We start from the raw sequence: 24655 nt of genomic DNA, 5'->3' as shown, positions 1-24655 counted from the left end.
GAATATAACATCTATCATATAAAATAAAGTCATTAGCAGCTCTGAATAATGGACTCTCTAGGCAGGGATCACTTTGAACATGTGGAAAATACATGCCCGCCGTGCTAACCGAGAAACCTGGGTTATTAGATTACATTATAAAAGAAGACGATAACAAAACAAAATTCTAAATATTCGTAATAGCACAGTAATAATGATATATGAATCGAAAACAGCAGGGGAAAAAATATACTTTTTGCATGGGGGGGGGTGGGAGATGAGGTATGTGCACAGTAAAATCCGCAGTGTCCATTTATCCATTTGGGCCTAGCAGTGTATATAGGGCATAGCAGTGACGGCCATGTTGTGGTGCCACAGATATAAAACCCATTCATTTTCTTTCTCACATAGATTTCCAAAAATATGCATATACATTATTTTAAGCCTGGAACCAAGTTATCCAGGCTCCTGGTGAATCATGACCATAAAACAGTATTTAACTATATTATAATAATATATAATATAATACATTTAATAAATGTCATTTTTTCAACGGTTTTCGGTTTTAACGGTTTTCAAATATTTTTGACACAGAAGCAAATGTTTTATGGTTTATTTATTCACCAGGAGCCTGGATGGCTTGGTTCCAGGCTTACACCAATTTATATAAATATTTTCAGAAATCTCTATGGGGGCAAATCAATGGGCTTTCTATATGCGGCACCACAAAAAGGCCGCCACTACTATAAATAAAATAATATTAATAATATTGGTCCCCACTACTTGGGGTGTTTTTTTTTTTTGTCACTGTATATTTGCACATACGTGAAATGTGTCCTCTGCATATGCCCTATACGATGGATCCTTGCCGTATCTGTAACTCGGCGAGAGTACAAATATAACCAAATGGACCCTTGGTTACATCTGCACTCTCTCCGAGTTCAATTAGCGCTGAGGATTTCAGTGTGTGGGGGTTCAGGAGTTCAGTCACAAAGGATTCAGTCAGGACATCCAAGCGTACTGGCAGGTTTGAAGGTTCTCTGCAGAAGGTTCATTGTAAAGCCAGGAGGCCAGAAGCGTGCTGACTGAAGGCCATCAAGTCCAAATTGTGCTCTTATGTTGACCTTTGACCCTCCACTCTTCTCCATATTGCTCTCTAACACTATGCCACAGACTATTTTTTCCTCACTGACCAGGCTTATACAGTATATCGTTGCTGTCGGGCAGAAACCAGCTAACTCCATTTTGATGCTTATTCCCCCCCCCATAAATCAGTGCTATTGATCACCCTTTACGTCTGTGTGTTGATTAAAAAAATATTGAACCAATGAAGTATTAAAAAGCGCTTCTGACAAAACCAGCTAACTCCATTGGATCCTCAAACTGTCTGCTAAACCAGCTAACTCCACCAAAGGGGGGTGGAGTTAGCTGGTTTCGCTGACTCCAGGCCTCCTAACTCCACGGCTGGTTTCTGCCCGACAGCAGAGATATATACATATATAAAATAAAAAAGGCTATTCTTTTGCTACTTTAATTTACTTTGTTTATTTGGACGGGACACATTAATGAACATTCAACGGTTGAACGAATTCAATCAGCTGAACATGATCTTATGTGAACATGCAGGATACCATACCTACTGTAAAGCCTATAAATGACTAAAAGCCTGACTACCTACTAGTAGCCTCGATCTCCAGGCTTTAATTTTTTATTTTTGCTCAAAAATAAGAGCCTGGACCAGCCTGTTGACGTTCCTGGAATAGGAAGTGTTTCATTTCCCCAACCAACTAGAGTGCAGTGGGCGTCGCTCCAAATGTTGTGACGTCAGAGGTCTCAATGCTGCACATTGGGGAGGAGGAGGGGCGCGGGGCGGGGGCTGACGGACAGATCGGTGAACCAATGGTATCCGGCGGATTTCTTCGCCGGAGATTTTGAACCTGCCCCACCTACCCATGATATCAGACTCGCTAGGGCACAAACATCCCGGTACCTTCTCTCTCTCTCCTATTCTGTCTGAGTCTGTCACTCTCTCTCTCCTCCTCTCCTGTCTCTCTCCTCCTGGAATCATGAAATTATGCACAGCTGCATCTAACGATATCCCCGCTGTGTGCCAACTTTATCTTTGAATGTGCCATGTAATGTTGTGGTAGGACATTCACTGTAGGATATCTATCAATCGTTTAATGTTCTCTCATACACAATTAGAAAAGACAGGAAAAAAATATTAATTGTCCCTGAGCTAAACCGAACTTGTAGGCATATTAGCCTACCTGATGCTGAATATGGTTCTGTGCCGTCGCTCCGTTTCCTAAATGCTCTCTCTCTCTCTCTCTCTCTCTCTCTCTCTCTCTCTCTCTCTCTCTCTCTCTCTCTCTTTCATGTAGCCTATTTGGTCATTTGATTATTTTGCGCTCTCCACATCTGCTGTCATTGAGTGACACCAGCTGTGCTTAATGGTTGATTATGTGACGCTGCAAAATAAATATGAGTGATTGATGCAACTTCTTGGATCTCCGCGATTAATTGTAGCCTAAACAAAGCACAGCCCCCGCCCTGATCAAGTACTGTGGCTTTAGTTTTTGATTGTTGGAAAAGCCACAATATTAGTTCAACTCAAAATACCCATTTAGCCTATACTACAATATGGCCTGGAATTTGCAACAGCAAAGGCATTGAAGTGAACTCGGATTTGGACATGGACTGCTTCAAAGAGGGCCTGATATATGCTATGAACTGATTTATATATACTTTTTGCGGGACAGGTTGGGGCGGATTGGACTCCTGTGCGGGGCGGGTAATAAAAAAACCTGAACCGCGCATCACTACTACCTACTATAAGTCTTCCAAAAATGGAAACAAAATATGTAATGCCTAATTTAAAATAACTGATAATTACAGTTTATCGATGTTCACGTGTCTGGGACATTATTTTAGTTGAGTTTTAAAGGTAAACAGGGTGGGGCTTTCCCCTAGACTGAGTGTAAACACACTTACTCACCGGAAATAAATTATGAAAAATAAAACACGTTGTAGGTAGTTAACCTAAACCTACTGGTTCCTTCTGGGAAAATGCCATTGACTCAATACGTAGGTGGCGGTATTAAATTAATAAAAGTTTCTCCATCTGTTTTATTTTATGGCAAAAAAGTGGAATTTACACAAAAAGGTATGGGTTCTGAGAGGCTATCAAAAACCTTGTTTCAGTGAGTTGCATAAAGTATTTTTTTTTTACTAAAGTGTAGACCGTGTGTAAGCATTGTAAACCTGGTCACTGAGGAAACAACCTGGCAGAGCATTAGAGAGAACTCGCGAACAGAGCTAGCCCCCTCCTTCAGCCTTGGGAAATGGACTTGGCATGGTGGATTAGGGCTGAAACTCTGGTCTTTGGCCTGGCTTCTTCTGGGACTTGGCGTGGTGGATTAGGGCTGCGACTCTGGTCTTTGGCCTGGCCTCTTCTGGGTCTTGGCATGGTGGATTATGGTTGAGACTCTGGTTTTTGGCCTGGCTTCTCCTGGGACTTGGCGTGGTGGATTATGGTTGAGACTCTGGTCTTTGGACTGGCTATGTTGCATAGTGGTCAAAGCTTCCCAGGTACTCCAGTGCTGCCCTGTAGCATAGCTGGTACTGGTCCTGAAAAGTTTAAGGGTCCATGTCAGTGGTGGAAAAAGTATGCACATTTTGTACTTAAGTAAAAGTATCAATACTGCAATGTAGAAATACTCTGTTACAAGTAAAAGGCCTGTGTTCAAAATGTTAATTGAGTAAAGGTACAAAAGTATTGGCATCAAAATATACTTAAAGTACCAAAAGTAAAAGTACTCAAATGTTTGAAAATAGCAGATCTACAAGACATCATCTACGACATCTTTTCAAATAGCCTAGGTATAAAACAGGGCTAAAGTTGGTTAATGTATGTTTTATAATGTAATAATTTATATCAGCAAAACAACTAAACTTTTGAAATTATTGTAGTGAAGTAAAAGTACAATATTTGCCTCAGTTGCGACTTTGTTCAAAATTTAAAAATTGTGCTTAATCTCTTAGTGTTCTGTATGGATGGACTCATGAAACAAACATGTCACTATTTAGACTCAATCCGGGAACCCATCATCAAAGAAAAGGGAAAGACAGCGCCCTCTGCTGTTTTTACCTTTGCACTTGACTATAGAGTGATTAAATAGACCGACGATGACTGGAAACAGGTGTTTGGTCTCTGCCCTCAGCCCTCCACTTCCGGTGGTGCGCCTATGTTTTCATTCCCACTAACAACATTTCTCCACGGAACACTAACACCATTTCTCCCACGTAACATGGATCATTTTGGTTATAAGCCCACTTGTTTCTATAATGGAAGAACAAGTTAAAATGTTACTAACTTTCCGTGGTTTTGTCGGCTCCAAGGACGCTATTGTTAAATTAATTTGGGTTTGTTTCCAGTGCGAAGCGAACGCACAGATGTAAATCCCGCCCACTACATTTGATTGGGTAAAGCGCGGCCCGCTTCCTGATCTAAGGCAAGGAAGATTTTGAAAGGAAAGGACATAAAACCGTCCGTTCTCTAGATATATGACGTGGTGGCAAACTCGCACCGGAAGTTTGATGAATTACATTGCAGTGGATGGAGCCGGTTGGAGCAGCTCATGAACAAACATTATTTCTGAATGATTGAGACCATTGTAAAATAATCGCTTCAGGAAAATAAAAGAAAACATATCACACATTTTTTTCTGCTCTCTTGTTTTTCCATGTACACTCTACATAATTTTATTTAGGTATCCAAAGAGCAGAGAGAGTAAGATTCTCTCTGGGCAGCCAGACTGATTGACAGTCACTGATTGACAGCTGTCTGCCAATCAATCAGTCAACACTTGTGTGAGCTGTCAACAGCTTTTTATTTTCCTGAAGCGATTATTTTACAATGGTCTCAATCATTCAGAAATAATGTTTGTTCATGAGCTGCTCCAGCCGGCTCCATCCACTGCAATGTAATTCATCGAACTTCCAGTGCGAGTTTGCCACCCGTGAGTGTCACGTCATATATCTAGAGAACGGACGGTTTTATGTCCTTTCCTTTCAAAATCGTCCTTGATCTAAGGCACGTCCACTTGTAGGCCACTGTTGACACGTTCTGAACGGGGCTCCCGGGAGATTCAGTAGCGCAGCTCTGAATATGTTCTTGAGAGATTAATTTAGACTAGACTCTGGTCTAAACAGTGACTAGACTATAACTACTTGATTCCATGTGAAGTGAGATGGTGCCGGTACCTCCGTCTGCACCATGGCAGGTCTCTGGGTTCTCAGGGTTTTGACGGTCTGGAAGAGATCCACCACTCCCTCATACCGCATCCTCTCCAGCACAATGCTCAATGTGATGAACACACCCGTCCTCCCCACACCAGCACTGGATGAATGACACACACATTTAACATCTTTATTTGTTATCTTTCACATTTAACAAGAAATTCTTGAACACAAACATTAGTAGATGCACAAACTTGGTCAAACTCAACAACAAGTGTTTCAGGATACAGATCACGGGTACAGGAATTCAAGCATCGCCTCCTATATGGCGGCTGCCAGTGGTGAGCTGTGGATTTTTGAACTATGGGGGCTCTATTTTATGACGTCACGTGCGCGGGCACGCGTGCACGCGCGCGGGCACGTGCGTGCGCAGGCATGTGCACATAGCCACTCAGCTCAGTGCTAGTTGAAATACTGTATTCAACATGTGATTATTAATGTATTTATATTTCTTATTATTTTGTTGCATTGTTAATTTTATTTTTTTATTTTTGTTTTAATTAATTAATTATTTTATTTTCCTTTTAGTTTTATATACAAGCCCTTTACATAGATTCACCCACACATAAGTACTTAAAATAATCAGTCAACTTGTCTTTACTTGAATTACTTTTTTTTAAGACTTACATTGCTTTCAAAACAGTGGTTTTTAAAACAAGTAAAAAAATTAATAAATTACACTTTTGCTACTCACCAAAGAGTTGAAAGCCTACTTTACTAAATTATACTTTTTGGCCAGAAAATAAAATATTTCTCCGGAATTAAAACCAGTTTTTGGTTACTCCACAGTGCCCTCTACAGATCTGGTCAATGGAATTTTCCTATTGACCAGATTCTTCCTTCCGGTGAAATATTTTCTTTTCTGGCCAAAAAGTGTATTTTAGACGTGAGGTGGGGGCTCACAGTGTTCCCACTTCGTAGAGTAGGCTTTCAACTCCATAAAACCGTCTTTGTTTTGGTGAGTACCAAAAGTGTATTTTTTAATTTTACTACAGACGAGAGGCTCCGCTACCGCGGTGCGAGGGGAAATAATGGAAAGTACCATAGCGTTAAGGAGAACTCCTTCTAACGCTATGGACCTGAGCTAGACACAGGGGTAACTTCGTGAGTGTCTGGTAGGCTACTAGCTCTTGTGTCCTCTGCTAAGCGATTAACCCTTTCACACTCCATGGCTTTTCTCGAGTAGCCTAATGTTATGCAAAGCAGCCAGGTTGAGGCCATTGTTTAAGGTGTTAAAGACGGCTCGCCCCTGACGGTGCGTTGTTGTGTTAATGATTGACGGCTCGTGGGCGGCTGACGGTGTGTGCTCGCGCGTGGATGTGGAGCTGCTCGTGCATGTAGAGCACGCGCGAGCCCCCATAGTGTCAGAACTAAGGGGTTGCCGACCCCCTGAGCACCCCCTAGAGCCAATTATCACAGACACTGAACAGAATTTTGCCAATGCCTTAGCTCTTGGCTTGGGCTTTCCTGCAATCTGCAGGCCTCTCACAACTGATTTATGGTCATTACCGAGGCTTCCAAATATGAACACAAGCAGTTTACTTGTGTAACCAAGCTGTATAAAGCAGCCTTAAAGGGATAGTTCACCCAAAGAGTAACTTTTTTTCTATCGATTAGTCACCCCATGGAGACTTGAATTCATGGATATTTTTAGTTTTTTTGTCGCATTCCTAAGCCAATAATTTGATGACCAGCGGACCAGTAGGCAGCGGTTCCAGTAGGAGACACAAAGGAGTCTCTTTGTGTCTCCTACCGGAACCGCTGCCGGTCATCAAATTATTGGTTTAGGAATGTGAGAAAAAATCCATGAATTCAAGTCTCCATGGGTGACTAATCAATAGAAAAAAAGTCTTTTTGGGGGTGAACAATCCCTTTAAGACGTTGGTACTTAAACACCTTGGTAAGGAATGCCTCAGGCTGTGGTACATGCCACTTCCAAAATGGTCACTTCTCTACTGTCCTCAACAACAACATCTGGTGTATTAGCTGTAACATCTGAAAAGGCATATTATTGCACAGTTTGAACATTGCAGTTGAAACACAAGTGCTTATACATTTTGGCAGATGATGAAACATATGGTTACATCGAAAGCGATATTTAAGCCATTTTGAACCCTGAACACTTTAATCCTAACCCTAAACTTAATTCTAACCCTAAACCCCACTAAACCTTAACTGTGTAATCCTAATCCGAACCCTAATTATATCCGACCTCTAAACCCTGCCTGTAATCCTTACCGTAAACATAAAACTATTAGAGGCCTAATCCTAACCTCAAACATGAATGTTTTATGCATTGTAACCATAGCTTTCAATGCCATGACAAAGCTCTCTCATGGGGACCTAAAAATGTCCCCATAAGCAGGGCCGGCCCTAAGATTTTCGTGGCCCTAAGCAAGATTTTTTGTGGTGGCCCCCCTCCCCCCCAAACACCCCCATTATAAAATCATTGTCATTTTTTATTGCATACTAAAATAATAACGCTAGTTGTTGGATAGGAGATACATGACATAATAACAATATGAAAGTTAAAAAAAAACTTTCCCTCTAGTGGTTGTGGCCCTAAGCGACCGCTTATGTTGCTTATGGCAGCGGCCGGCCCTGCCCATAAGATCAGCTTTTTCAGGTTTTAACTATCCTTGTGAGGATGTTGAGTTCCTATGTAGATAGTAATACCTGACGGTTGCCTGACCTAAAAATGTCCCCATAAGCAGGGCCGGCCATAAGATTTTCGTGGCCCTAAGCAAGATTTTTTTTGGTGGCCCCCCTCCCCCCCAAACACCCCCATTATAAAATCATTGTCATTTTTTATTGCATACTAAAATAATAACGCTAGTTGTTGGATAGGAGATACATGACATAATAACAATATGAAAGTTTAAAAAAAACTTTCCCTCTAGTGGTTGTGGCCCTAAGCGACCGCTTATGTTGCTTATGGCAACGGCCGGCCCTGCCCATAAGATCAGCTTTTTCAGGTTTTAATTATTCAATATCCTTGTGAGGATGTTGAGTTCCTATGTAGATAGTAATACCTGACGGTTGCCTGACACGTGCATGTGAGTGCGTGCATGCACCTGCACGTGTGTGCTTGCTTGCTTGCTTGCACGCGCACACACACACACACACACACACACACACACACACACACACACACACACACACACACACACACACACACACAGTTACCTGCAGTGCACAGCGATGGGTCCGTCTTGGCCAAACTGTTCCTTTGTTTTATGAACTTGTCCAATGAAGTCGATGAAGCCCTCCCCCGTCTTGGGAACGCCCTGCTCAGGCCAGTCAGTGAACTGGAACTGTCGGATCGTTCTGGACTGACCATCCTGAGGAGCGCAAAGGGAAAATAATGGGCCTCAATCACAGAGCTGTTCGTAAAGTTCTACTGACATTTTAGTGTAGTTTGGTGACTAAGTAAAGACCCTAAGTACTCAGATATTTTACTTAAGTAAAAGTAGCAATACCACAATTTAAAAATACTCTGTTACAAGAAAAAGGCTTGTGTTTAAAATGTTTCTTGAGTAAAAGTACAAAAGTATTGGCATCAAAATATACTACAAAGGTAAAAGTACATTTATTTTTGAAAATAGCCGATCTACAAGCTCACAACGCGGAGCCTGGGATAAGAAATAAAGATCACAAGCGACCAGAAATCGACGACATCCCCCCAAGGCGCCATCATATGTGTGAGCGGCATGGCAATTGGAGTAACGGGCGTGGTGGGTGGTGGTGAGGAAGGGTCGATAGGGGGGGGTTGGGCGTCAGGCGCGGCAGGGTGGGAATGGGGGGTAGGGGAGGGATGGAGGATGTGACGGTCGAAGGCATGGGTCCCATCGGGGAGCAGCAGATTAGCCGGAGGGGATTCAGGCCGTTCGAGGTAGGCAGCGAACTGAAAGGTCAACGCCTGGGTCTCAGCCCTAGAAGCGGCGAGTTGCTCGGTGAGAAGCCGCATCTGAAGGGCTTGTTTGGCCATCTTGTCCTGGCAGGAGGTCCTCAATTGGACGATGTCTTCTCTGTCCGAAAATTTAAGGATGGGTTGAGAGCCCTTGGGGGCGGGAGTGAGGGGAGAAATCAGAAGGTGGTTTTCTTCGTCCTTCGTCTCAGTAAAACCAGGGTGCTCGTCCTTGATTACAGGAAGGGGAGCAGGTAGGGGCTGAGCCAATATCAGCCATGGTGGTATCGTCTTCTTTCACTTTGAATAAGGGGGTGGTGATCCATCGGCTAAATCTGCTAATATCAAACTTCGTTCGATTATACTGTTAAGGGGATCGGAAGATGAAATAGACCGATCTTCGTTATTCGTAGATTTACGAGAACCTACGGGGGAGTCCAGTAAAGGATGGGCTTTACTTACTGGAGTAAGGGCTAGAAAGCTTATAACCTAAGTTATTCGAAGGAATAATTAAAGGTTATAAGATAGATAGCTTAATCGACTTTAAGAAGGATTAGGTAAACTTTATAATCGAACAGCTGAAAACGGCAGCCTACAGATAGATATAGGCCAGGAGGATGACCGTTACGTCACCCTTAACAAAAATAGGCCTAGAGTGGTTGGTTATAAATATAATAATTAATTAACTAGTAACTAAAGTTTTAAAATAATTGTAGTGGAATAAAAGTACAATATTTGCCTCTGAGATGTAATGGAGCAGAAGTAAAAGTATTGAAAATTGGAAATACTCCAGTAAAGTACAAATAACTCAAACTTTTACTTAAGTACAGTACTTAAATAAATGTACTTAGTTACTTTACACTACTGCGTACAGTTTTATCAGATGATGGACCCCCACCTGTTCCCAGAGGGCTCAATAAAGGTATCTATTCCACGCCCCATTTAACATCATGAAATATCTGGTTATATTTACACACTCTGAGAGTGTGCAAATATAACCACAGGTGCCAATTCCAAGGGTGCTTTGGAACCCGAGCACCCACGGAGAAAGCCAAGCACCCATAGGGAAAATGAACACCGAGGATTTAGCAGTGTGGTAAAATAATAAAACAATAAAACATACCCTGGCGTCTGTGACCTTAAACTCTCGCAGGATGTACTGAGGCATGTTGTATTCAGCCATGGGATCCACCACAAAGTACTGGTAGCGCGCCGAGCGCTCCGCGGGCCAGTACTGGTGACACTTCTCCTGTAAAATGCAAAAAAATATCAAAAAACATCAATCTTAATATTACATATGACAGATTCTCAACCTCAACCAAGCACGATTGCTTGTAGATCTGCAATTTTTTGATGAGATCAACGCCCTAAACTGCTGATGTCCTCACAAGTATAGCAACATAAACCTGTGTTTGTGTGTGTGTGTGTGTGTGTGTGTGTGTGTGTGTGTGTGTGTGTGTGTGTGTGTGTGTGTGTGTGTGTGTGGTTAATGTATGTTTTGTAATAATAATCTGAATCTACAAAGTAACTAGTAAGAGAAGTTTTCAAATAATTGTAGTGGAGTAAAAGTACAATATTTGCCTCTGAGATGTAGTGGAGTAGAAGTAAAAGTACAGAAAATGTAAAATACTCAAGTAAAGTACAAATACCTCAAAATTGTACTTAAGTACAGTACTTAAGTAAATGTACTTAGTTACTTTCCACCACTGTGTGTGTGTGTGTGTGTGTGTGTGTGTGTGTGTGTGTGTGTGTGTGTGTGTGTGTGTGTTGTGTGTGTGTGTGTGTGTGTGTGTTTCACTAACCCGGCCCATCTCTCGTAGTTTGGTTAGCATCACCACGATGGTAGAGTTGTGCTCCCATAGCATTCTCCAGAAATCCTCGGTAGTCTCCGCTAACGGACCCTGGCTCGCCATGTATGCTTTCTGTTGCCTGGGAAACCAATGAAAACAACAACGCTTTATGAATCACTTTCAACACAATCTGGGAACCCATCGCCAAATAAAAAAGGAAAAAAAGCGCCCTCTGCTGTTTTTTACTCTTTCACTTAGCTCTAGGGGGAGCAAAATGGAGCACCCATGCGCAAGGAAACCGGGGTTTTGGTCTGCCTTCAGCCTTTCACTTCCGGTGGTGCGACTATGTTTTCATTCCCACTAACAATATTTCTACACGGAACACTAACACCACTTCTCCCAGAGAACATGGATCGTTTTGGTTATAAGCCCACTTGTTTCTATGATGAAAGAGCAAGAGCATGTGAATATCTTTCCGTGGTTTTGTCTGCTCCGAGGACGCTATTGTTAAATGAGTTTCGGTTTGTTTCTAGTGGGGAAGGATCTGTACACGCGTAAATCCCGCCCACTACATTTGTTTGGGTAAAGCGCGCCTGCTTCCTGATCTGAAGGCACGCCCACTTGTAGGCCAGTGCGTACGCGATATGACGAACCCCCCCGACAGATTCAAGCGGAGAGCAGAATCTGTTCTTGAGAGATTACTTTCAACATGACCTCTCTGTTTTGGGCACGGCATTATATGCCGTTGATTTTGCACAAAATGTCACAAATCAATAAATCAGGAACACAGCGTCCCCGTCAAACTATGCATGCAAGGAAGAACCATCACCACAAATCCTGTATTCAAATAATCATAATCATATTTGAACTGGGGACCCCCCACCCTGACAAGCACTTGGAATTGTAGGAGTTGAGGCATTACATTTAGTTTGACTCGGTTCCACAGATAAATATTGTGAAAATAGCAGATCTACAAGCTCACGCAAGGCGCTATGAGATCAGCTATTTTCACAATTTTTGCCCCTCTCTTATATTATTTGACAATTTGGCCAATGTTTGACAGTTTTTCATAGTTTGTTGATTACTTTTGATGCAGAAATTGTCTTTTTTATTTAATTAAATTTGTGTATATATATATATATATATATATATATATATATATATATATATATATATATATATATATATATATATATATATATATATATATATATATTTAGGTATTAGGTATTAAAAGTTCTTAAACTTTACTGTCATCTGGATATCCCCCCATGGGGGTCCCCACCCACAGGTTGAGAATCACTGGCCTAGAGGGTGGGTAGACAGTGGGTCGACGATCTTCTTCTTCTTCTCTTCCTTTCGGCTGTTCCTGTCAGAGGTCGCCACAGCGAATCATCTGCCTCCATCTCACCCTGCCCTCTGCTTCCTTTTTCACTACCTCCATGCATCTCCTCTTTGGTCTTCCTCTAGGCCTCCTGCCTGGCAGTTCCAACCTCAGCATCCTCCTACCGATATATTCACTATCCCTCCTCTGTGCATGTTCAAACCGGGACCGTACCTATGTTCCCCAGGTTCTATGTTCCCCAGGTTCTATGTTCCCCTCCCCCCCAAAAAAGGTTCTATGTTCCCCGGGTTCTATGTTCCCCGCTCAACCAAAAAAGGGTTCTATGTTCCCCACTCATCCAAAAAAAGGTTCTATGTTCCCCACTCAACCAAAAAAGGTTCTAAAAAAGGTTCTATGTTCCCCAATCCCCACTCAACCAAAAAAAGGTTCTATGTTCCCCGCTCACCCAAAAATGCAGGAAATGGTGAGACATTTAAAAAGGTTTAAATACATGTATTTATACCCATTAGCTATTTGTAATTTTTCAGTTTTTAAAGTGTCAAAATATCATGTTTTGAAAACTTCTTTGACATGACTCAAAATCTATTTAGGGGTGTCACGATTCATTAATTTCACGGTACATATGATACGATACACGATATTGGGCTCACAATATCGATACGATATTATTATCATTTTACTATCATCAACATTGGCCATCATCTTCAGTTTCAAAGTGCTTAATTTATAAAGAATATAAAAAAAGTTACTAGAAAAAGTGCTCCTCGGAGCACAGGTCTACGCCAGGTCAGGTACGTTATTGTGGCCTCCTGGTGGCGGTATAATAGGTAGGTGAAAATAGGTGAAAAGGGTGCCATTTCTTCCTAGGCCTTTCACTGCAATCGGACACTGCATTTATGATTTGTGGCATTTTGTTCAAAACATTTGTTTTGCTAAATTAGACCTGCTGGTGGTGCTATAACAGGCCAATGTGAAATGGGTGGCATTTCTTCCTCGGCCTAGTGGGAATGTGCGTGTGAAATTTCACGGAAATTGCAAGCTGCGTTTATGATTCGAGGCATTTTGTTCAAAACGGACCAATCCTGCAAACTTTGGAAGCCAACCTTAGCCAATCAGGATGGAATATGGGAAATCGGACAGATCCGGGTTGATCACATGACTATAGAGATACTATGTACCGATTTGCATGACGTTTGGATAAAATCTGTAGGAGTAATGTCAAAAAATGGGTTTTGCACAAATTGGCCTCCTGGTGGCGCTATAACAGGCCCATGTGAAAAATTTGGGGCAGAGGTTCTGAATTGGTATCGAGGGAGTGTGTGTGCACAGTTTCGCAGCAAGCGGGCCAATGGTGCCGGAGATTAGCTGGTAACACACGGACAGGACACACACACGGACGGACGGACGAACGGACGGACAGGGGGTAAAACATACTCTCTCGCCATGCCTTTCTATATGACCATGATCACATGGTCATATCATATGACCATGATACTGACATGATACTGACATGATACTGACCATGATACTGACATGACACATGATACTGACATGATACTGACATGTTACTGAACACGATACTGACATGATACTGACATGATACTGACATGATACTGACATGATACTGACATGATACTGACCATGATACTGACATGATACCTCATGTTTAACCGCAATACAATCAGGGCCACAGAGATCTGCCTTCATACTGGAGGGCTGTCAGCCGTATCATTTACATGGGCTAGACTGTGTACATTTTTGATTTTGCCAAATTTGATAGGCATATCTTAAAAAATTTACTGGAATTTCTTCAATTTCAGTGTAGTTCTGGTGTTGTTTTGCTTTTGTTGTTGTTGTTGTTAAAGATGCATGTTTTTTTTATTGGCTATATCCCCCAACCCCCTTGCCTTTTTGACAGGCATTTCCTCTTGTCTGACAAGGTTTTTTTTTTCCCCCTACATTTTGGTGTAGGCCTTTTATGGTGTTTATATGATGTTAAAAAAGTTGATACTGTCATGATATGGGCATACTGACATGATACTGACCATGATACTGACCATGATACTACCATGATACTACCATGATACTGATATGATATTGACATGATACTGACCATGATACTGACTAGGGGTGTCACGATACTCGATACGTATCGAAATCGAACCGAAAATGACGTTCGATACAGTGTATCGAAATCAAAAGCCCTATCGCGATTCAAGGGTTAATTAAAAAAAAATACTCCTGCGCATGCGCACATCCGATTGCACGTCCGGGTGAAGCCATGCTGCGAGCAGCTGTTGTGTTTTTCCGTGCATCGCGCATGCTTGCTTAAGACGGGGGAGAAAAAAAAGACGACACGACCAACCCACACACACCACAGAGGAGTTTGGAGTAGACAGAGAGAGACACAGCTGTAGCGTTGCGTCTGTACTAGGCTACTACTTTACATTTCACCATGGCCACTGGCCCACTGCTGAAGCCAGCGATGGTAATGATGATACACAAACGGAAGAATTGGAAAACCCTCCCGCTTCCTTTAAGTCAAAAGTCTGGCAATATTTTGGCTTCCCAGTGAATTTTGAGGGCACCCGACGTGTTGTTGACAAAACGGCTACCGTTTGTCGATTATGCTCCACCTTGATAGTTTCTCCGTCTTCTCTTTTTCCCCTCTACACCTATACCTCACGGCCAAACATTGCCGATCTACAAGCTCACAACGCCTCACAGCGCGAGGCGTTGTGAGCTTGTAGATCTGCTATTTTTGGCTAAAGTTCACCTCAGAAAAGGGATGGGGTTAAGGTAAAAAAAAAAAAACCTGTTGAAGACCCCTGGCTTAGCTTATTATTCACATTTCTTGTTTGTTAAAGCTCTTACCTGTTCAAACAATGTGAACATACTTTAAGATGTTTAAGAACATGTAGCCAAATAACAGTTGTCTTTGGATCCTTTTTTGGGCGGTGAAACCGCCCCTATATGTGAGGTTTGGATATTTGCACACCAAATCCTGCGCTGTGATTGGCCACAAATGTACCCCCCTAACCCTGCACCGTGATTGGCCAATCACAGTCTATTCAGGACTGTGATTGGCTAGGGAAACATGACACATGTGCATAGCCCTATAAATAGGACTATTAACACTTGCATGACTAAGCTATCAATATGACCGATTTTGAGAATTTAAAGTGGATTATCTTCTCTCAGAAGAAAAAAAAAACGGAGATGATTTGAAACAAATATTTAGGAAAAGTCATGAAAGGGGAACTTTCTCAGAGCTTCATGAGAGAAGTCCTTATAATCCTTCTCTTGGATGTACAGGGTCCTCGCTCTCTCCTCTGAAAACAGCTGCTTGCTGGTTTAGCAACACTACCAGGCCGGCTAGCTGTAGCTAACTAGCCGGCTATGCTAACACTGTGGGCCAATCTAGAACGCAGCTAGCTTTAGCTAGCTAGCTGCTAAACAAACACTCGCTGAGAACGACAGTCACAATCTTGCTGAATGATCCTGGCACTCCACAGTTCAGTCTTAGTCTTCTCAGTGATATGTCATCACACTCGTGACTATAAGACTGTCCAACACAAAACCGCTTGTCACGTTTCTTTTTATATATGTTTTCATTCATTCACTCGCTTCTTATCACCGGCATCTTGTCTCTTTGATCTCTACGTTCAGTACTGTTTCCTGTCTCTCCTTCCCATCACATGACTACTCCTTCACTCCCTGATTGGCTCTGCCTCTTCTTCTTTCTATCAAAATAAAAGTATAAAATAAACCTACAGCTAAACACAATACTACAGGTAAATATAACACTTTCTTTTAACAATAAACCTTAAGGTCACAATATAGCAAAATCACATGAAACAATAACTCTTTCACAGTATATTCAAGTGTAACAAACCTTTTCAAATAATGACTTTTTTATTTAACCCAAAATAATAACAGGGTTACATTTGAAAACGTAAAAAATGTGAAAAAAAGAAAATGAGTTGAGGTATGTCTGTGGCCTACTGACAGTTTGCAAAAGACATAAATGTCCATTGAGAGGTGTTTCCTTGAGAGGATGCCGAGAGGATTCTCATGAAAAACGAAAAACCAGTGGTGGAAAAAGTACTCAAATGTTTTACTTAAGTAAAAGTATCAATACTGCAATGTAGAAGTACTCTGTTGCAAGTAAAAGTCCGTAATTAAAAAATTACTTGAGTAAAAGTACAAAAGTATTAGTATAAAAATGTACTTAAAGTACCAAAAGTACTAAAATATTTGAAAATAGCCTAGATTTAAAATAGGGCTAAAGTGGTTAATGTAATGTAATAATTTATATCTACAAAGTAACTAAAGTTTTCAAGTAATTGTAGTGGAGTAAAAGTACAATATTTGTGTAGAAGTAAAAGTATAGACAATTGTAAATACTCCAGTAAAGTAAAAGTACCTCAACATTGTACTTAAGTACAGTACTTGAGTAAATGTACTTAGTTACTTTACACCACTGCAAAAAACACACACTGTTATTTCACTCCCTACTTCATGTCTCTCTGTGGTCAGCCATCAGGAAGGGAGAGGCTATAGCTGGCAGTGTGCTGATACAACTGTGTAGTGAGAAAACAGCTCTGACAATACGACCAATTTGTTCTGACAGTAGACATGACAGGCATAGCAGAGCAGCTAAACTCTGCACTGTCAGCACACACAGCCAACACTATACTACCTGACTGCTTGCTCATTACACCTGCAAAACCAGCCACCTATACATTCATATTTAGGCTACACTGTCTGGTAGATACCTTGTCAGCAGCGGTGGAAAAAGTACTCACAAGTTAAAGTAGCAATACTGCAATGTAGAAACTCTGTTAAAATACCGATAACAAACTGTCACTACACCTTGGGAAAACTGAATCCATTCTCTTTGGGACCAAACATTCCCTCAGACAGATGGATGTAAATTATTTCAAGGTCAAAGTCGATGACACAATTATCTCTTATCATCGCAAGACTTATTATCGCAAAGAAGAGATTACCTATTTGGGTTGTATTCTTGACAAATACCTGACAGGTGAAAGCATGGCGACAAAGGTGGTCAAAAGAGTAAACCAGAGAACCAAATTTATGGGTAGAGTTTCCTCTTTTGTCAACCCTCAGGCCCTCAGGACCCTCTCAGGGGCCCTGATTCAGACATGTTTTTGTCAATTGTAAATGCAAATTTGCCCGATATGCCCCCTATTCCCGCATATCTGAGTAAATAGCGACACCCACTGTCACAATACTAGAGGGAGCGTTAACAACAATTTGGTACCACCTACCCATAAAACAAACATGGGCAAATTCTCCTTCTACAGCACTGCCACCCAGGATTGGAATAGTCTAACCCCATCCCTCAAAAAAGGCAGTTTGCTGGGCTCATTTAAAACAGCCTTAAAAACTCACCTTTCAGTAGGCCTAAAGAGGAGGTGGTACCATTTTCCCGTTAGACAGACGACCCCCCCCCCCCCGTTCTTGTACAGATTTTTTCACCTTGCCAGGTGTTTTAATGTCCAAAAGCTTGGCAATTAATGTGTAGATATATATGAATCTATATGAATACATACTACATAACGAAAAAACATCACATGGATGCACCTGGGTCGTATCATCAGTGTTGTAGCCTGGGGTCATCGGGTGTTTCGGGTCTCGCAACATACACCCTCGCCCTGGTGACCCAGCCGAGGTTGATCAAGCCCCGACTTACGTCCCAGTAGCTACCCACGGTCAGTCCTCTATTAGGGAGAGACAGGGCCACTCAGTCCGCTTCTCCGGAACTACTCAGCCGGGACTGGGGGAGGAGAGGCTCTGGCACGTGGAGGGACTAGGCTCTGTGGATGGCCTCCTGGCCGGGCTCCTCCTTCGTCTCACCAGGTCCAGGACCTGAGCGTTGCACCAGACTCCCCCTTTCCAAACATTTCATTCTGGCGTGATGGTGTCTCGGGCCGCGGTGGTACTGCAAGCTCCACTTGCGGCTTGCTTGAATGGCCCTCCTAAAGGCCTCACCGTGGACATACTTACAGGTAGCAGAATAGACATATATCGATGTAGATATATATAATATAAATATTATACTACGAGTGGTGTAAAGTAACTGAGTACATTTACTCAAATTACTTAAGTACAATTCTTTGGTATTTTTACTTTACTGAAGTATTTCCAATTTTCAGTATTTTTACTTCTACTCCACTACATCTCAGAGGCAACTATTGTACTTTTAGTTCCACTACAATTATTTGAAAACTTTAGTTACTAGTTACTTTGTATTTGATTATTATTACAAAACATACAGTAGCCATTTCAGCCATATATAAATGTTGCCCATTTGAAACAAAGCTGATCTACAAGCTCACAATGCAACGCAATGCGACACATTGTGAGCTTGTAGATCTGCTATTTTCAAAAGATTTTTATACATTTATACATTGAAATGGAACATTCTGCATTATGAGTACATTCTACTTTTGGTGCTTTAAGTACATTTTTATACCAATACTTAATTCCGGACTTTTACTTGTATTTCTACATTGTAGTATTGATACTTTTACTTAAGTAAGAAATATGAGTACTTTTTTCCACCGCTGTATTCACCTGTTTCCTAGGCTGTGTGTTTTCCACTTCCTGTCGATTTGATCCAATAAAATCCAATGAAACTGGTCAGATGACCAATGATATCCAATGAAATCGACAGGAAGTGGAAAACGCACAGCCTAGGAAACAGGTGAATACTACCAGGAGAGTAGTCAGAGTCCAAGCATGTAGGTCGGTAGTCAAACAAACGATCCAGAGAAATTATGTTGTTAAGCCGTGACGTTACGCCCCGTCAGAACAACTTCCGCGTGTGTGTTTTGCCAATATGCGCAGTGCTGTGTCCCTCGCTGTTTTAACAGATCTGAGACTAAAATAACGACTAAGGGCGCGCTCCCACCAAGAGTTGGCTGGCCGCTGTTTGCAGAATCTGCCAATGCATTGTCAATGCAAATGCGTTGATTCACGCAAGAGCAGATTTTTCCGCTAGTCGCGCAGACCTTGCGTTTATCTGCTCTCCGCGACTAAGCATAAAAGTGCTGGAGGCAGGAGCCGATTTTCTCCCTCTGTCCAATCGGGTGAGTGGAAGGCGGACTGTCTCAAGACTCAGGAAGCAACATGGTGCTCAAGGCAGCAGGCAGTGGGTCCTGAAAGTGAGTGACAGGCGCGACACTCCCGTTTTTTAGAATCCGCTGGCTGCAAAAAACTGTGGCCGCGCACAACCTGCGTTTAACAGCGGCCAGCCAACTCTTGGTGGGAGCGCGCCCTAAAGTGTCATTCTACCGCTCTCCTGGCAACGACAAAGAGAAGAGGAAATAGTTATTTTATACATATATATATATATATATATATATATATATATATATATATATATATATATATATATATATATAAATAAATAAATAAATATAAAAAATAAATAAATAATATAAAATTAATAATGATAATAAATATATAATAAATATGTATATAAATACATATATTAGCCTACTTTTTATCTATGATATTAGCATCAAGACCCTTTTTAACCCTCAATTCATTCTGAAAAAGGAGGTTATTGTAAAAAGATTTACGGGTTCCCACATTTTCCCACAGTTTGTTTACAATGAAGAGTGGACGGCGCTTGGTGCCACTTGGACCCGGAAGTGACGTCGGACTACAAAAAGACGGCAGACTTAAAAACCGAATGGTGACGGCAGGCAAGGATCAGGTAATTCTATGGGAAGATCTATGGGTTCTTGAAGAGTGTTGATTTGAGAATGGGAACAGGTGTGCACTAACACAGCCAGTCAGCTCACCGGGGAAGAGAATAATGAGGTGAACCTGACAGAGTGAGAACGGTGCCCTGGATTGTGCACACACAATCTCTAGAAATGGAAGGTGGAGCGGAGGTGAAGGGTTCGAAAGTGTAACAGCTACAATGTTTTATTGAGATGAGCATGCCTTCTCACAAAAAACACACACTGTTATTTCACTCCATATACTTCATGTCTCTCTCTGGTCAGCCATCAGGAAGGAAGAGGCTAGCAGGGTGTTGTTACAGCAGCATGGTGAGAACACAGCTCTGACAATATGACCAATTTGTTCAGACAGCTGACATGACACAGGTAGCAGAGCAGCTAAACTCTGCACTCTGTCAGCATGTCAGCACACAGCCAACACTACTACCTGACTCCATGCTCGTTACACCTGCAAACCCAGCCACCCACATTCTACTTAAACAATTATACATATATTCAAAAATATATATAATCACATTCCTTTCGCCCAGTGGTGGAAGAAGAACTCATATTTTGTCAAAAGTCAAAGCAGCAATACGAGAAACTCTATTACAAGTAATCCTGCATTAAAAATGTTATTTGAGTAAACATACAAAAGTATTGTCATCAGGATACTTGCAGTGCCAAATATATTTTGTACGCAGAATGGTCTGACACTTCACAATCCTATTTAATGTAGAGGTTTTTGGAGATGACAAAATATTGGTTGATTAATTTATGAAGAAAAAAAAAGAAAAAATACATAAATTAATAAATACATACATACATACATAAACAAACAAACAAACAAACAAACAAACAAACAAACAAACAAACACATATAGAGATATATGGTGACAAATCATAAAGATTGAAACGTCCATTTGGCTTAAGGAGGCATAGAAAGCCATCACAACAAGATGTGAACACAGGTCTGTATAGTGCAGCTTCACCACTGCATTGTGAATTGAGCGGTTTCATTCACAAACTGCACACACACTGTAGTAACTTACAATCTATAACTTAAGGATTGGACGGGGAGGCCGTGCTGTTATTAGAATCCAATGTCTTGTTATTATTTTTGCCCATGTCTGTCTGTCTGTCTGTCTGTCTGTCTGTATATGAGCAACTAATCTTGGGCTCCACTGAATCGATCGGTGTTAAACCTTATACACTCCCAGTAGGCCAAGGAAGAGCATCCACCCCATTTTTTTTTATCGTTCTCATTGGTGGTAACAGGCCTTCGATTTTTTCCCCTGGATTCCTTGAATCATGATGCAACTTCCCATATAGACCACGATCATTTCCGCCAGAGAAAATGCTCTGCCATTTCTTCTAAACACACCTTTTGCAACTACAGGTTTTGCCCAAAACTCACGTAAATCGGTACACATTATCTCTGGAGTCATGTGATCAAGATGTATGATTCATATTTTACATATTACATTCCGATTGGCCACGACTGGACTTCATCTTATAAGCCCCAAATTGTAATCACACATTGAGGAATGCAGAACCAATAGTGATTTCACTTCCACTCATAGGGGGCGCCCCACATGCTACAAATGTCACTGTTTGTTACAGAAACCCACACAAACTTAGGTACAAGTGCTCCATACCTGTTAGATTCATAAAGATTCATGTGTATAATGAACGCAACATTCAGTCATTCCCCTCATTGGAATTGCATGTTGAGACCATCTAATCGCTTTCACTTCTGCCCATAGGGGGGGTCACAAACACAATGAGTTATCTGTATTCCCCCTGACAGCTTCCTCATGTCCTGACAGCAGTGGTGGAAAGTAACTAAGTACATTTACTTAAGTACTGTACTTAAGTACAATTTTGAGGTATTTGTACTTTACTTGAGTATTTCCAATTTCCAATACTTCTACTTCTACTCCACTACATCCCGGATCCAAATATTGTACTTTTACTCGACTACAATTATTTGAAAACTTTAGTCACTAGTTACTTTGCAGATACAAATTATTATATTATAAAACACACATTAACCACTTTAGCCCTATAGTATACATAGGCTATTTGAAAATAACCGATCTACTGGCTGACAACGCGTCGCATGCTTGTAGATCGGTCTATTTTCAAACATTTTAGTACTTTTACTTTAGTACTTTAAGTATATTTTGATGCCAATACTTTTGTACTCAAGTAACATTTTGAACACAGGCCTTCTACTTAGTAACAGAGTACTTCTACATTGTGGTATTGATACTTTTACTTAAGTAAAAAAAAATTGTACATTTTCCCCACTGCTGACAGGGTAGGCAACCGGGTCTAGTGCAGATCTGCGATCAGAGAAGCACACTTTTCTAACTCTGCATTTTCACGTGGAATTCTCACCTGTATCCGTCAATGAAACTGGCGTTGATGTAGTCGGAGCCCTCGACGCCTCTGATTGGCTGCAGGGAGACGCGACTGGACTCGAAAGGCATGATGTTGACAAGGCGGTTCTTGAACTTGTTGCACGGCAGGTTGGCACTGATGAATCTTGAGGTATGTGCTTTAGTATTGGCCAGTTTCTGAAGAAACAAAACAAAGAAAAATGTTTTGTCGACTACCGTTTAACACTTTGAGTGCCATAACCGTAGATCTACGTGTGTTCAAATATATATAAATATATATTCTTCCCACATGGGGCGCTCTAACACAACTTAGGAATGATGACCCTGTAAAATGGAATGGACGGATGTGAATCCAGTCCCAAAAACGTACCTCCCGTCCACTCCAATGATAGGATCTTGAGAAAAAGGTCCCTATCTCCATATCTTTTTACCGTGGTGAAAACGAGCCATTTTCGACGCACGATCACTCTACAATGGCGGATCGCATTAGAAATATTATTGTTCCAGTCGTTAGACGGGAGTCACGGGACCCTCGACCATCCCGCACACACCCTTTGTTTACATCCGCGTCCTAGTGGAGGCTTCTACAGCTCTAAACAGATCAGCGTAAACACTAAGAAGCACTGCCGCTAAATGTGTTAATATTGACAAAAACTATATCAAAACTAAATTAAAACTAAGCTATGATGACTAAAACTATGACTAAATATGCTAACAATTTCCGGCAACAAATAAGAACTAAACTAAAATGTTGGCGAGGGACTTGTGGAGATCACTGATACAAATCACTGATGAATCTTGAGGTATTATGTGCTTTAGTGTTGGCCAGTTTCTGAGGAAATAAAACAATGAAAATCACGACCGCATTTTGAATTTATCACCAATCACACACAATGTCCTCATCGGTACCTCTGCCGTGATGTTCGGCTAGTTAGAAAATCTTCACAAAAGGAATTGTGGCAACCTGGAAATCTGGCAACAAATAAAATAATTCTCTAAAATACCAGACACGTCCATACACACCCCAATACATAATAATCATGCATTTCCCCCATCTCTCTCAGATGTATCTTTTAACAGTTGGAGGCTTAAAGGTATAATCACCCTACAAGACCTGTATATTAATAAGCAGTTTGCTTCATTCACACAGTTAAAAAACAAGTTTTCCCTCCCCTCTACCCACTTTTTCAGATATTTGCAAATACGAAATTATGCTTGTCAATCTGTTCCTAACTTTGAGGTTCTCCCTGAAGATACTGTAGGTCACTCTATAAACTTTTACTAGGTCCACCTGAATCGAAAAAGATAATTTCCAAATTGGTAAATACATTCTCTGAACAAATACACTTTGTAACACAATCATTGAAAAAAGCCTGGGAGGATGAACTAGGCATACAGATTGGGGATGATGTCTGGGAGGAGGGTCTTTGTAGAATTCAGTCATGCTCTGTTAATGCTCGACTTCAATTAATACAATTTAAAGTGATACACAGACTCCATTACTCAAAAACAAAGTTACACAGAATATTGCCAACCATTTCCCCGCTATGTGATCGATGTAAAATGACAGAAGGCTCTCTGACCCACCTCTTCTGGACATGTCCAAAGCTTTATTCCTTTTGGTGTGATATATTTAAATGGTTTTCTGATTTATATGGATGTGTGTTTAAACCTGACCCAGAGATCGCACTGTTTGGTTTTTCTCACTTATTGTCAAATCATAATGCCTCTGTACAAAGCACAATAATGTATGGAATGGTAATTGCAAAAAAAAAGATTCTAAGACTCTGGAAATCTGATGTTGTGCCACACTTTAAGACTTGGTTATCTGAACTTACCTGTATATTATGGAGAAAATTCGATATGACATGATGGACAATTCAAACAAGTTTTATGACATATGGCAGCCACTTCTAGATCACCTTGCTTAAATATCACACTGAACCTATTTGATGGTTGTATGCCCTTCCACTTTCTACATAATGCTTCATCTAGCAGTGTAAATGTATTGTAATGACCCATCATTGTTTTGAAATTATGCCCCGTTTCTTTATTTTATTTTTTATTTTTTGTCTTTGTTTATGCTCTTTTTTCTTTATGTCTGTCTTTTTTTAAAAACCTAATAAAAATATTATAAACAAAAGGAATTGTGGCAAGGCAATAAGTTT

The 24655-nt window shown here is 41.1% G+C and overlaps 1 protein-coding gene across 1 annotated transcript in view; it reads right to left on the bottom strand.

Annotated features, from left to right (window-relative positions):
- Positions 1 to 1716: 1716 nt before the first annotated feature.
- Positions 1717 to 24655, bottom strand: part of ptprfa (protein tyrosine phosphatase receptor type Fa) — a 396384-nt gene continuing 373445 nt past the window's right edge. The window contains exons 31-36 of the mRNA XM_080430969.1: positions 22486 to 22664; positions 10990 to 11116; positions 10311 to 10436; positions 8467 to 8621; positions 5245 to 5380; positions 1717 to 3609 (exon numbers count right to left, since the gene is read on the bottom strand). Of these exons, the coding sequence (XP_080287095.1) occupies positions 3541 to 3609; positions 5245 to 5380; positions 8467 to 8621; positions 10311 to 10436; positions 10990 to 11116; positions 22486 to 22664 (792 nt within the window). The 3' untranslated portion in view covers positions 1717 to 3540. The remainder of the gene's footprint in view (positions 3610 to 5244; positions 5381 to 8466; positions 8622 to 10310; positions 10437 to 10989; positions 11117 to 22485; positions 22665 to 24655) is intronic.

The sequence above is a fragment of the Gymnoscopelus braueri genome (genome assembly GCF_963280865.1).
Source record: "Gymnoscopelus braueri genome assembly, chromosome: 6".
Taxonomy (NCBI): Eukaryota; Metazoa; Chordata; class Actinopteri; order Myctophiformes; family Myctophidae; genus Gymnoscopelus; species Gymnoscopelus braueri.
The sequence above is the reverse complement of the archived record's forward strand: the minus strand, read 5'-3'. Positions and strand labels throughout refer to the sequence as shown.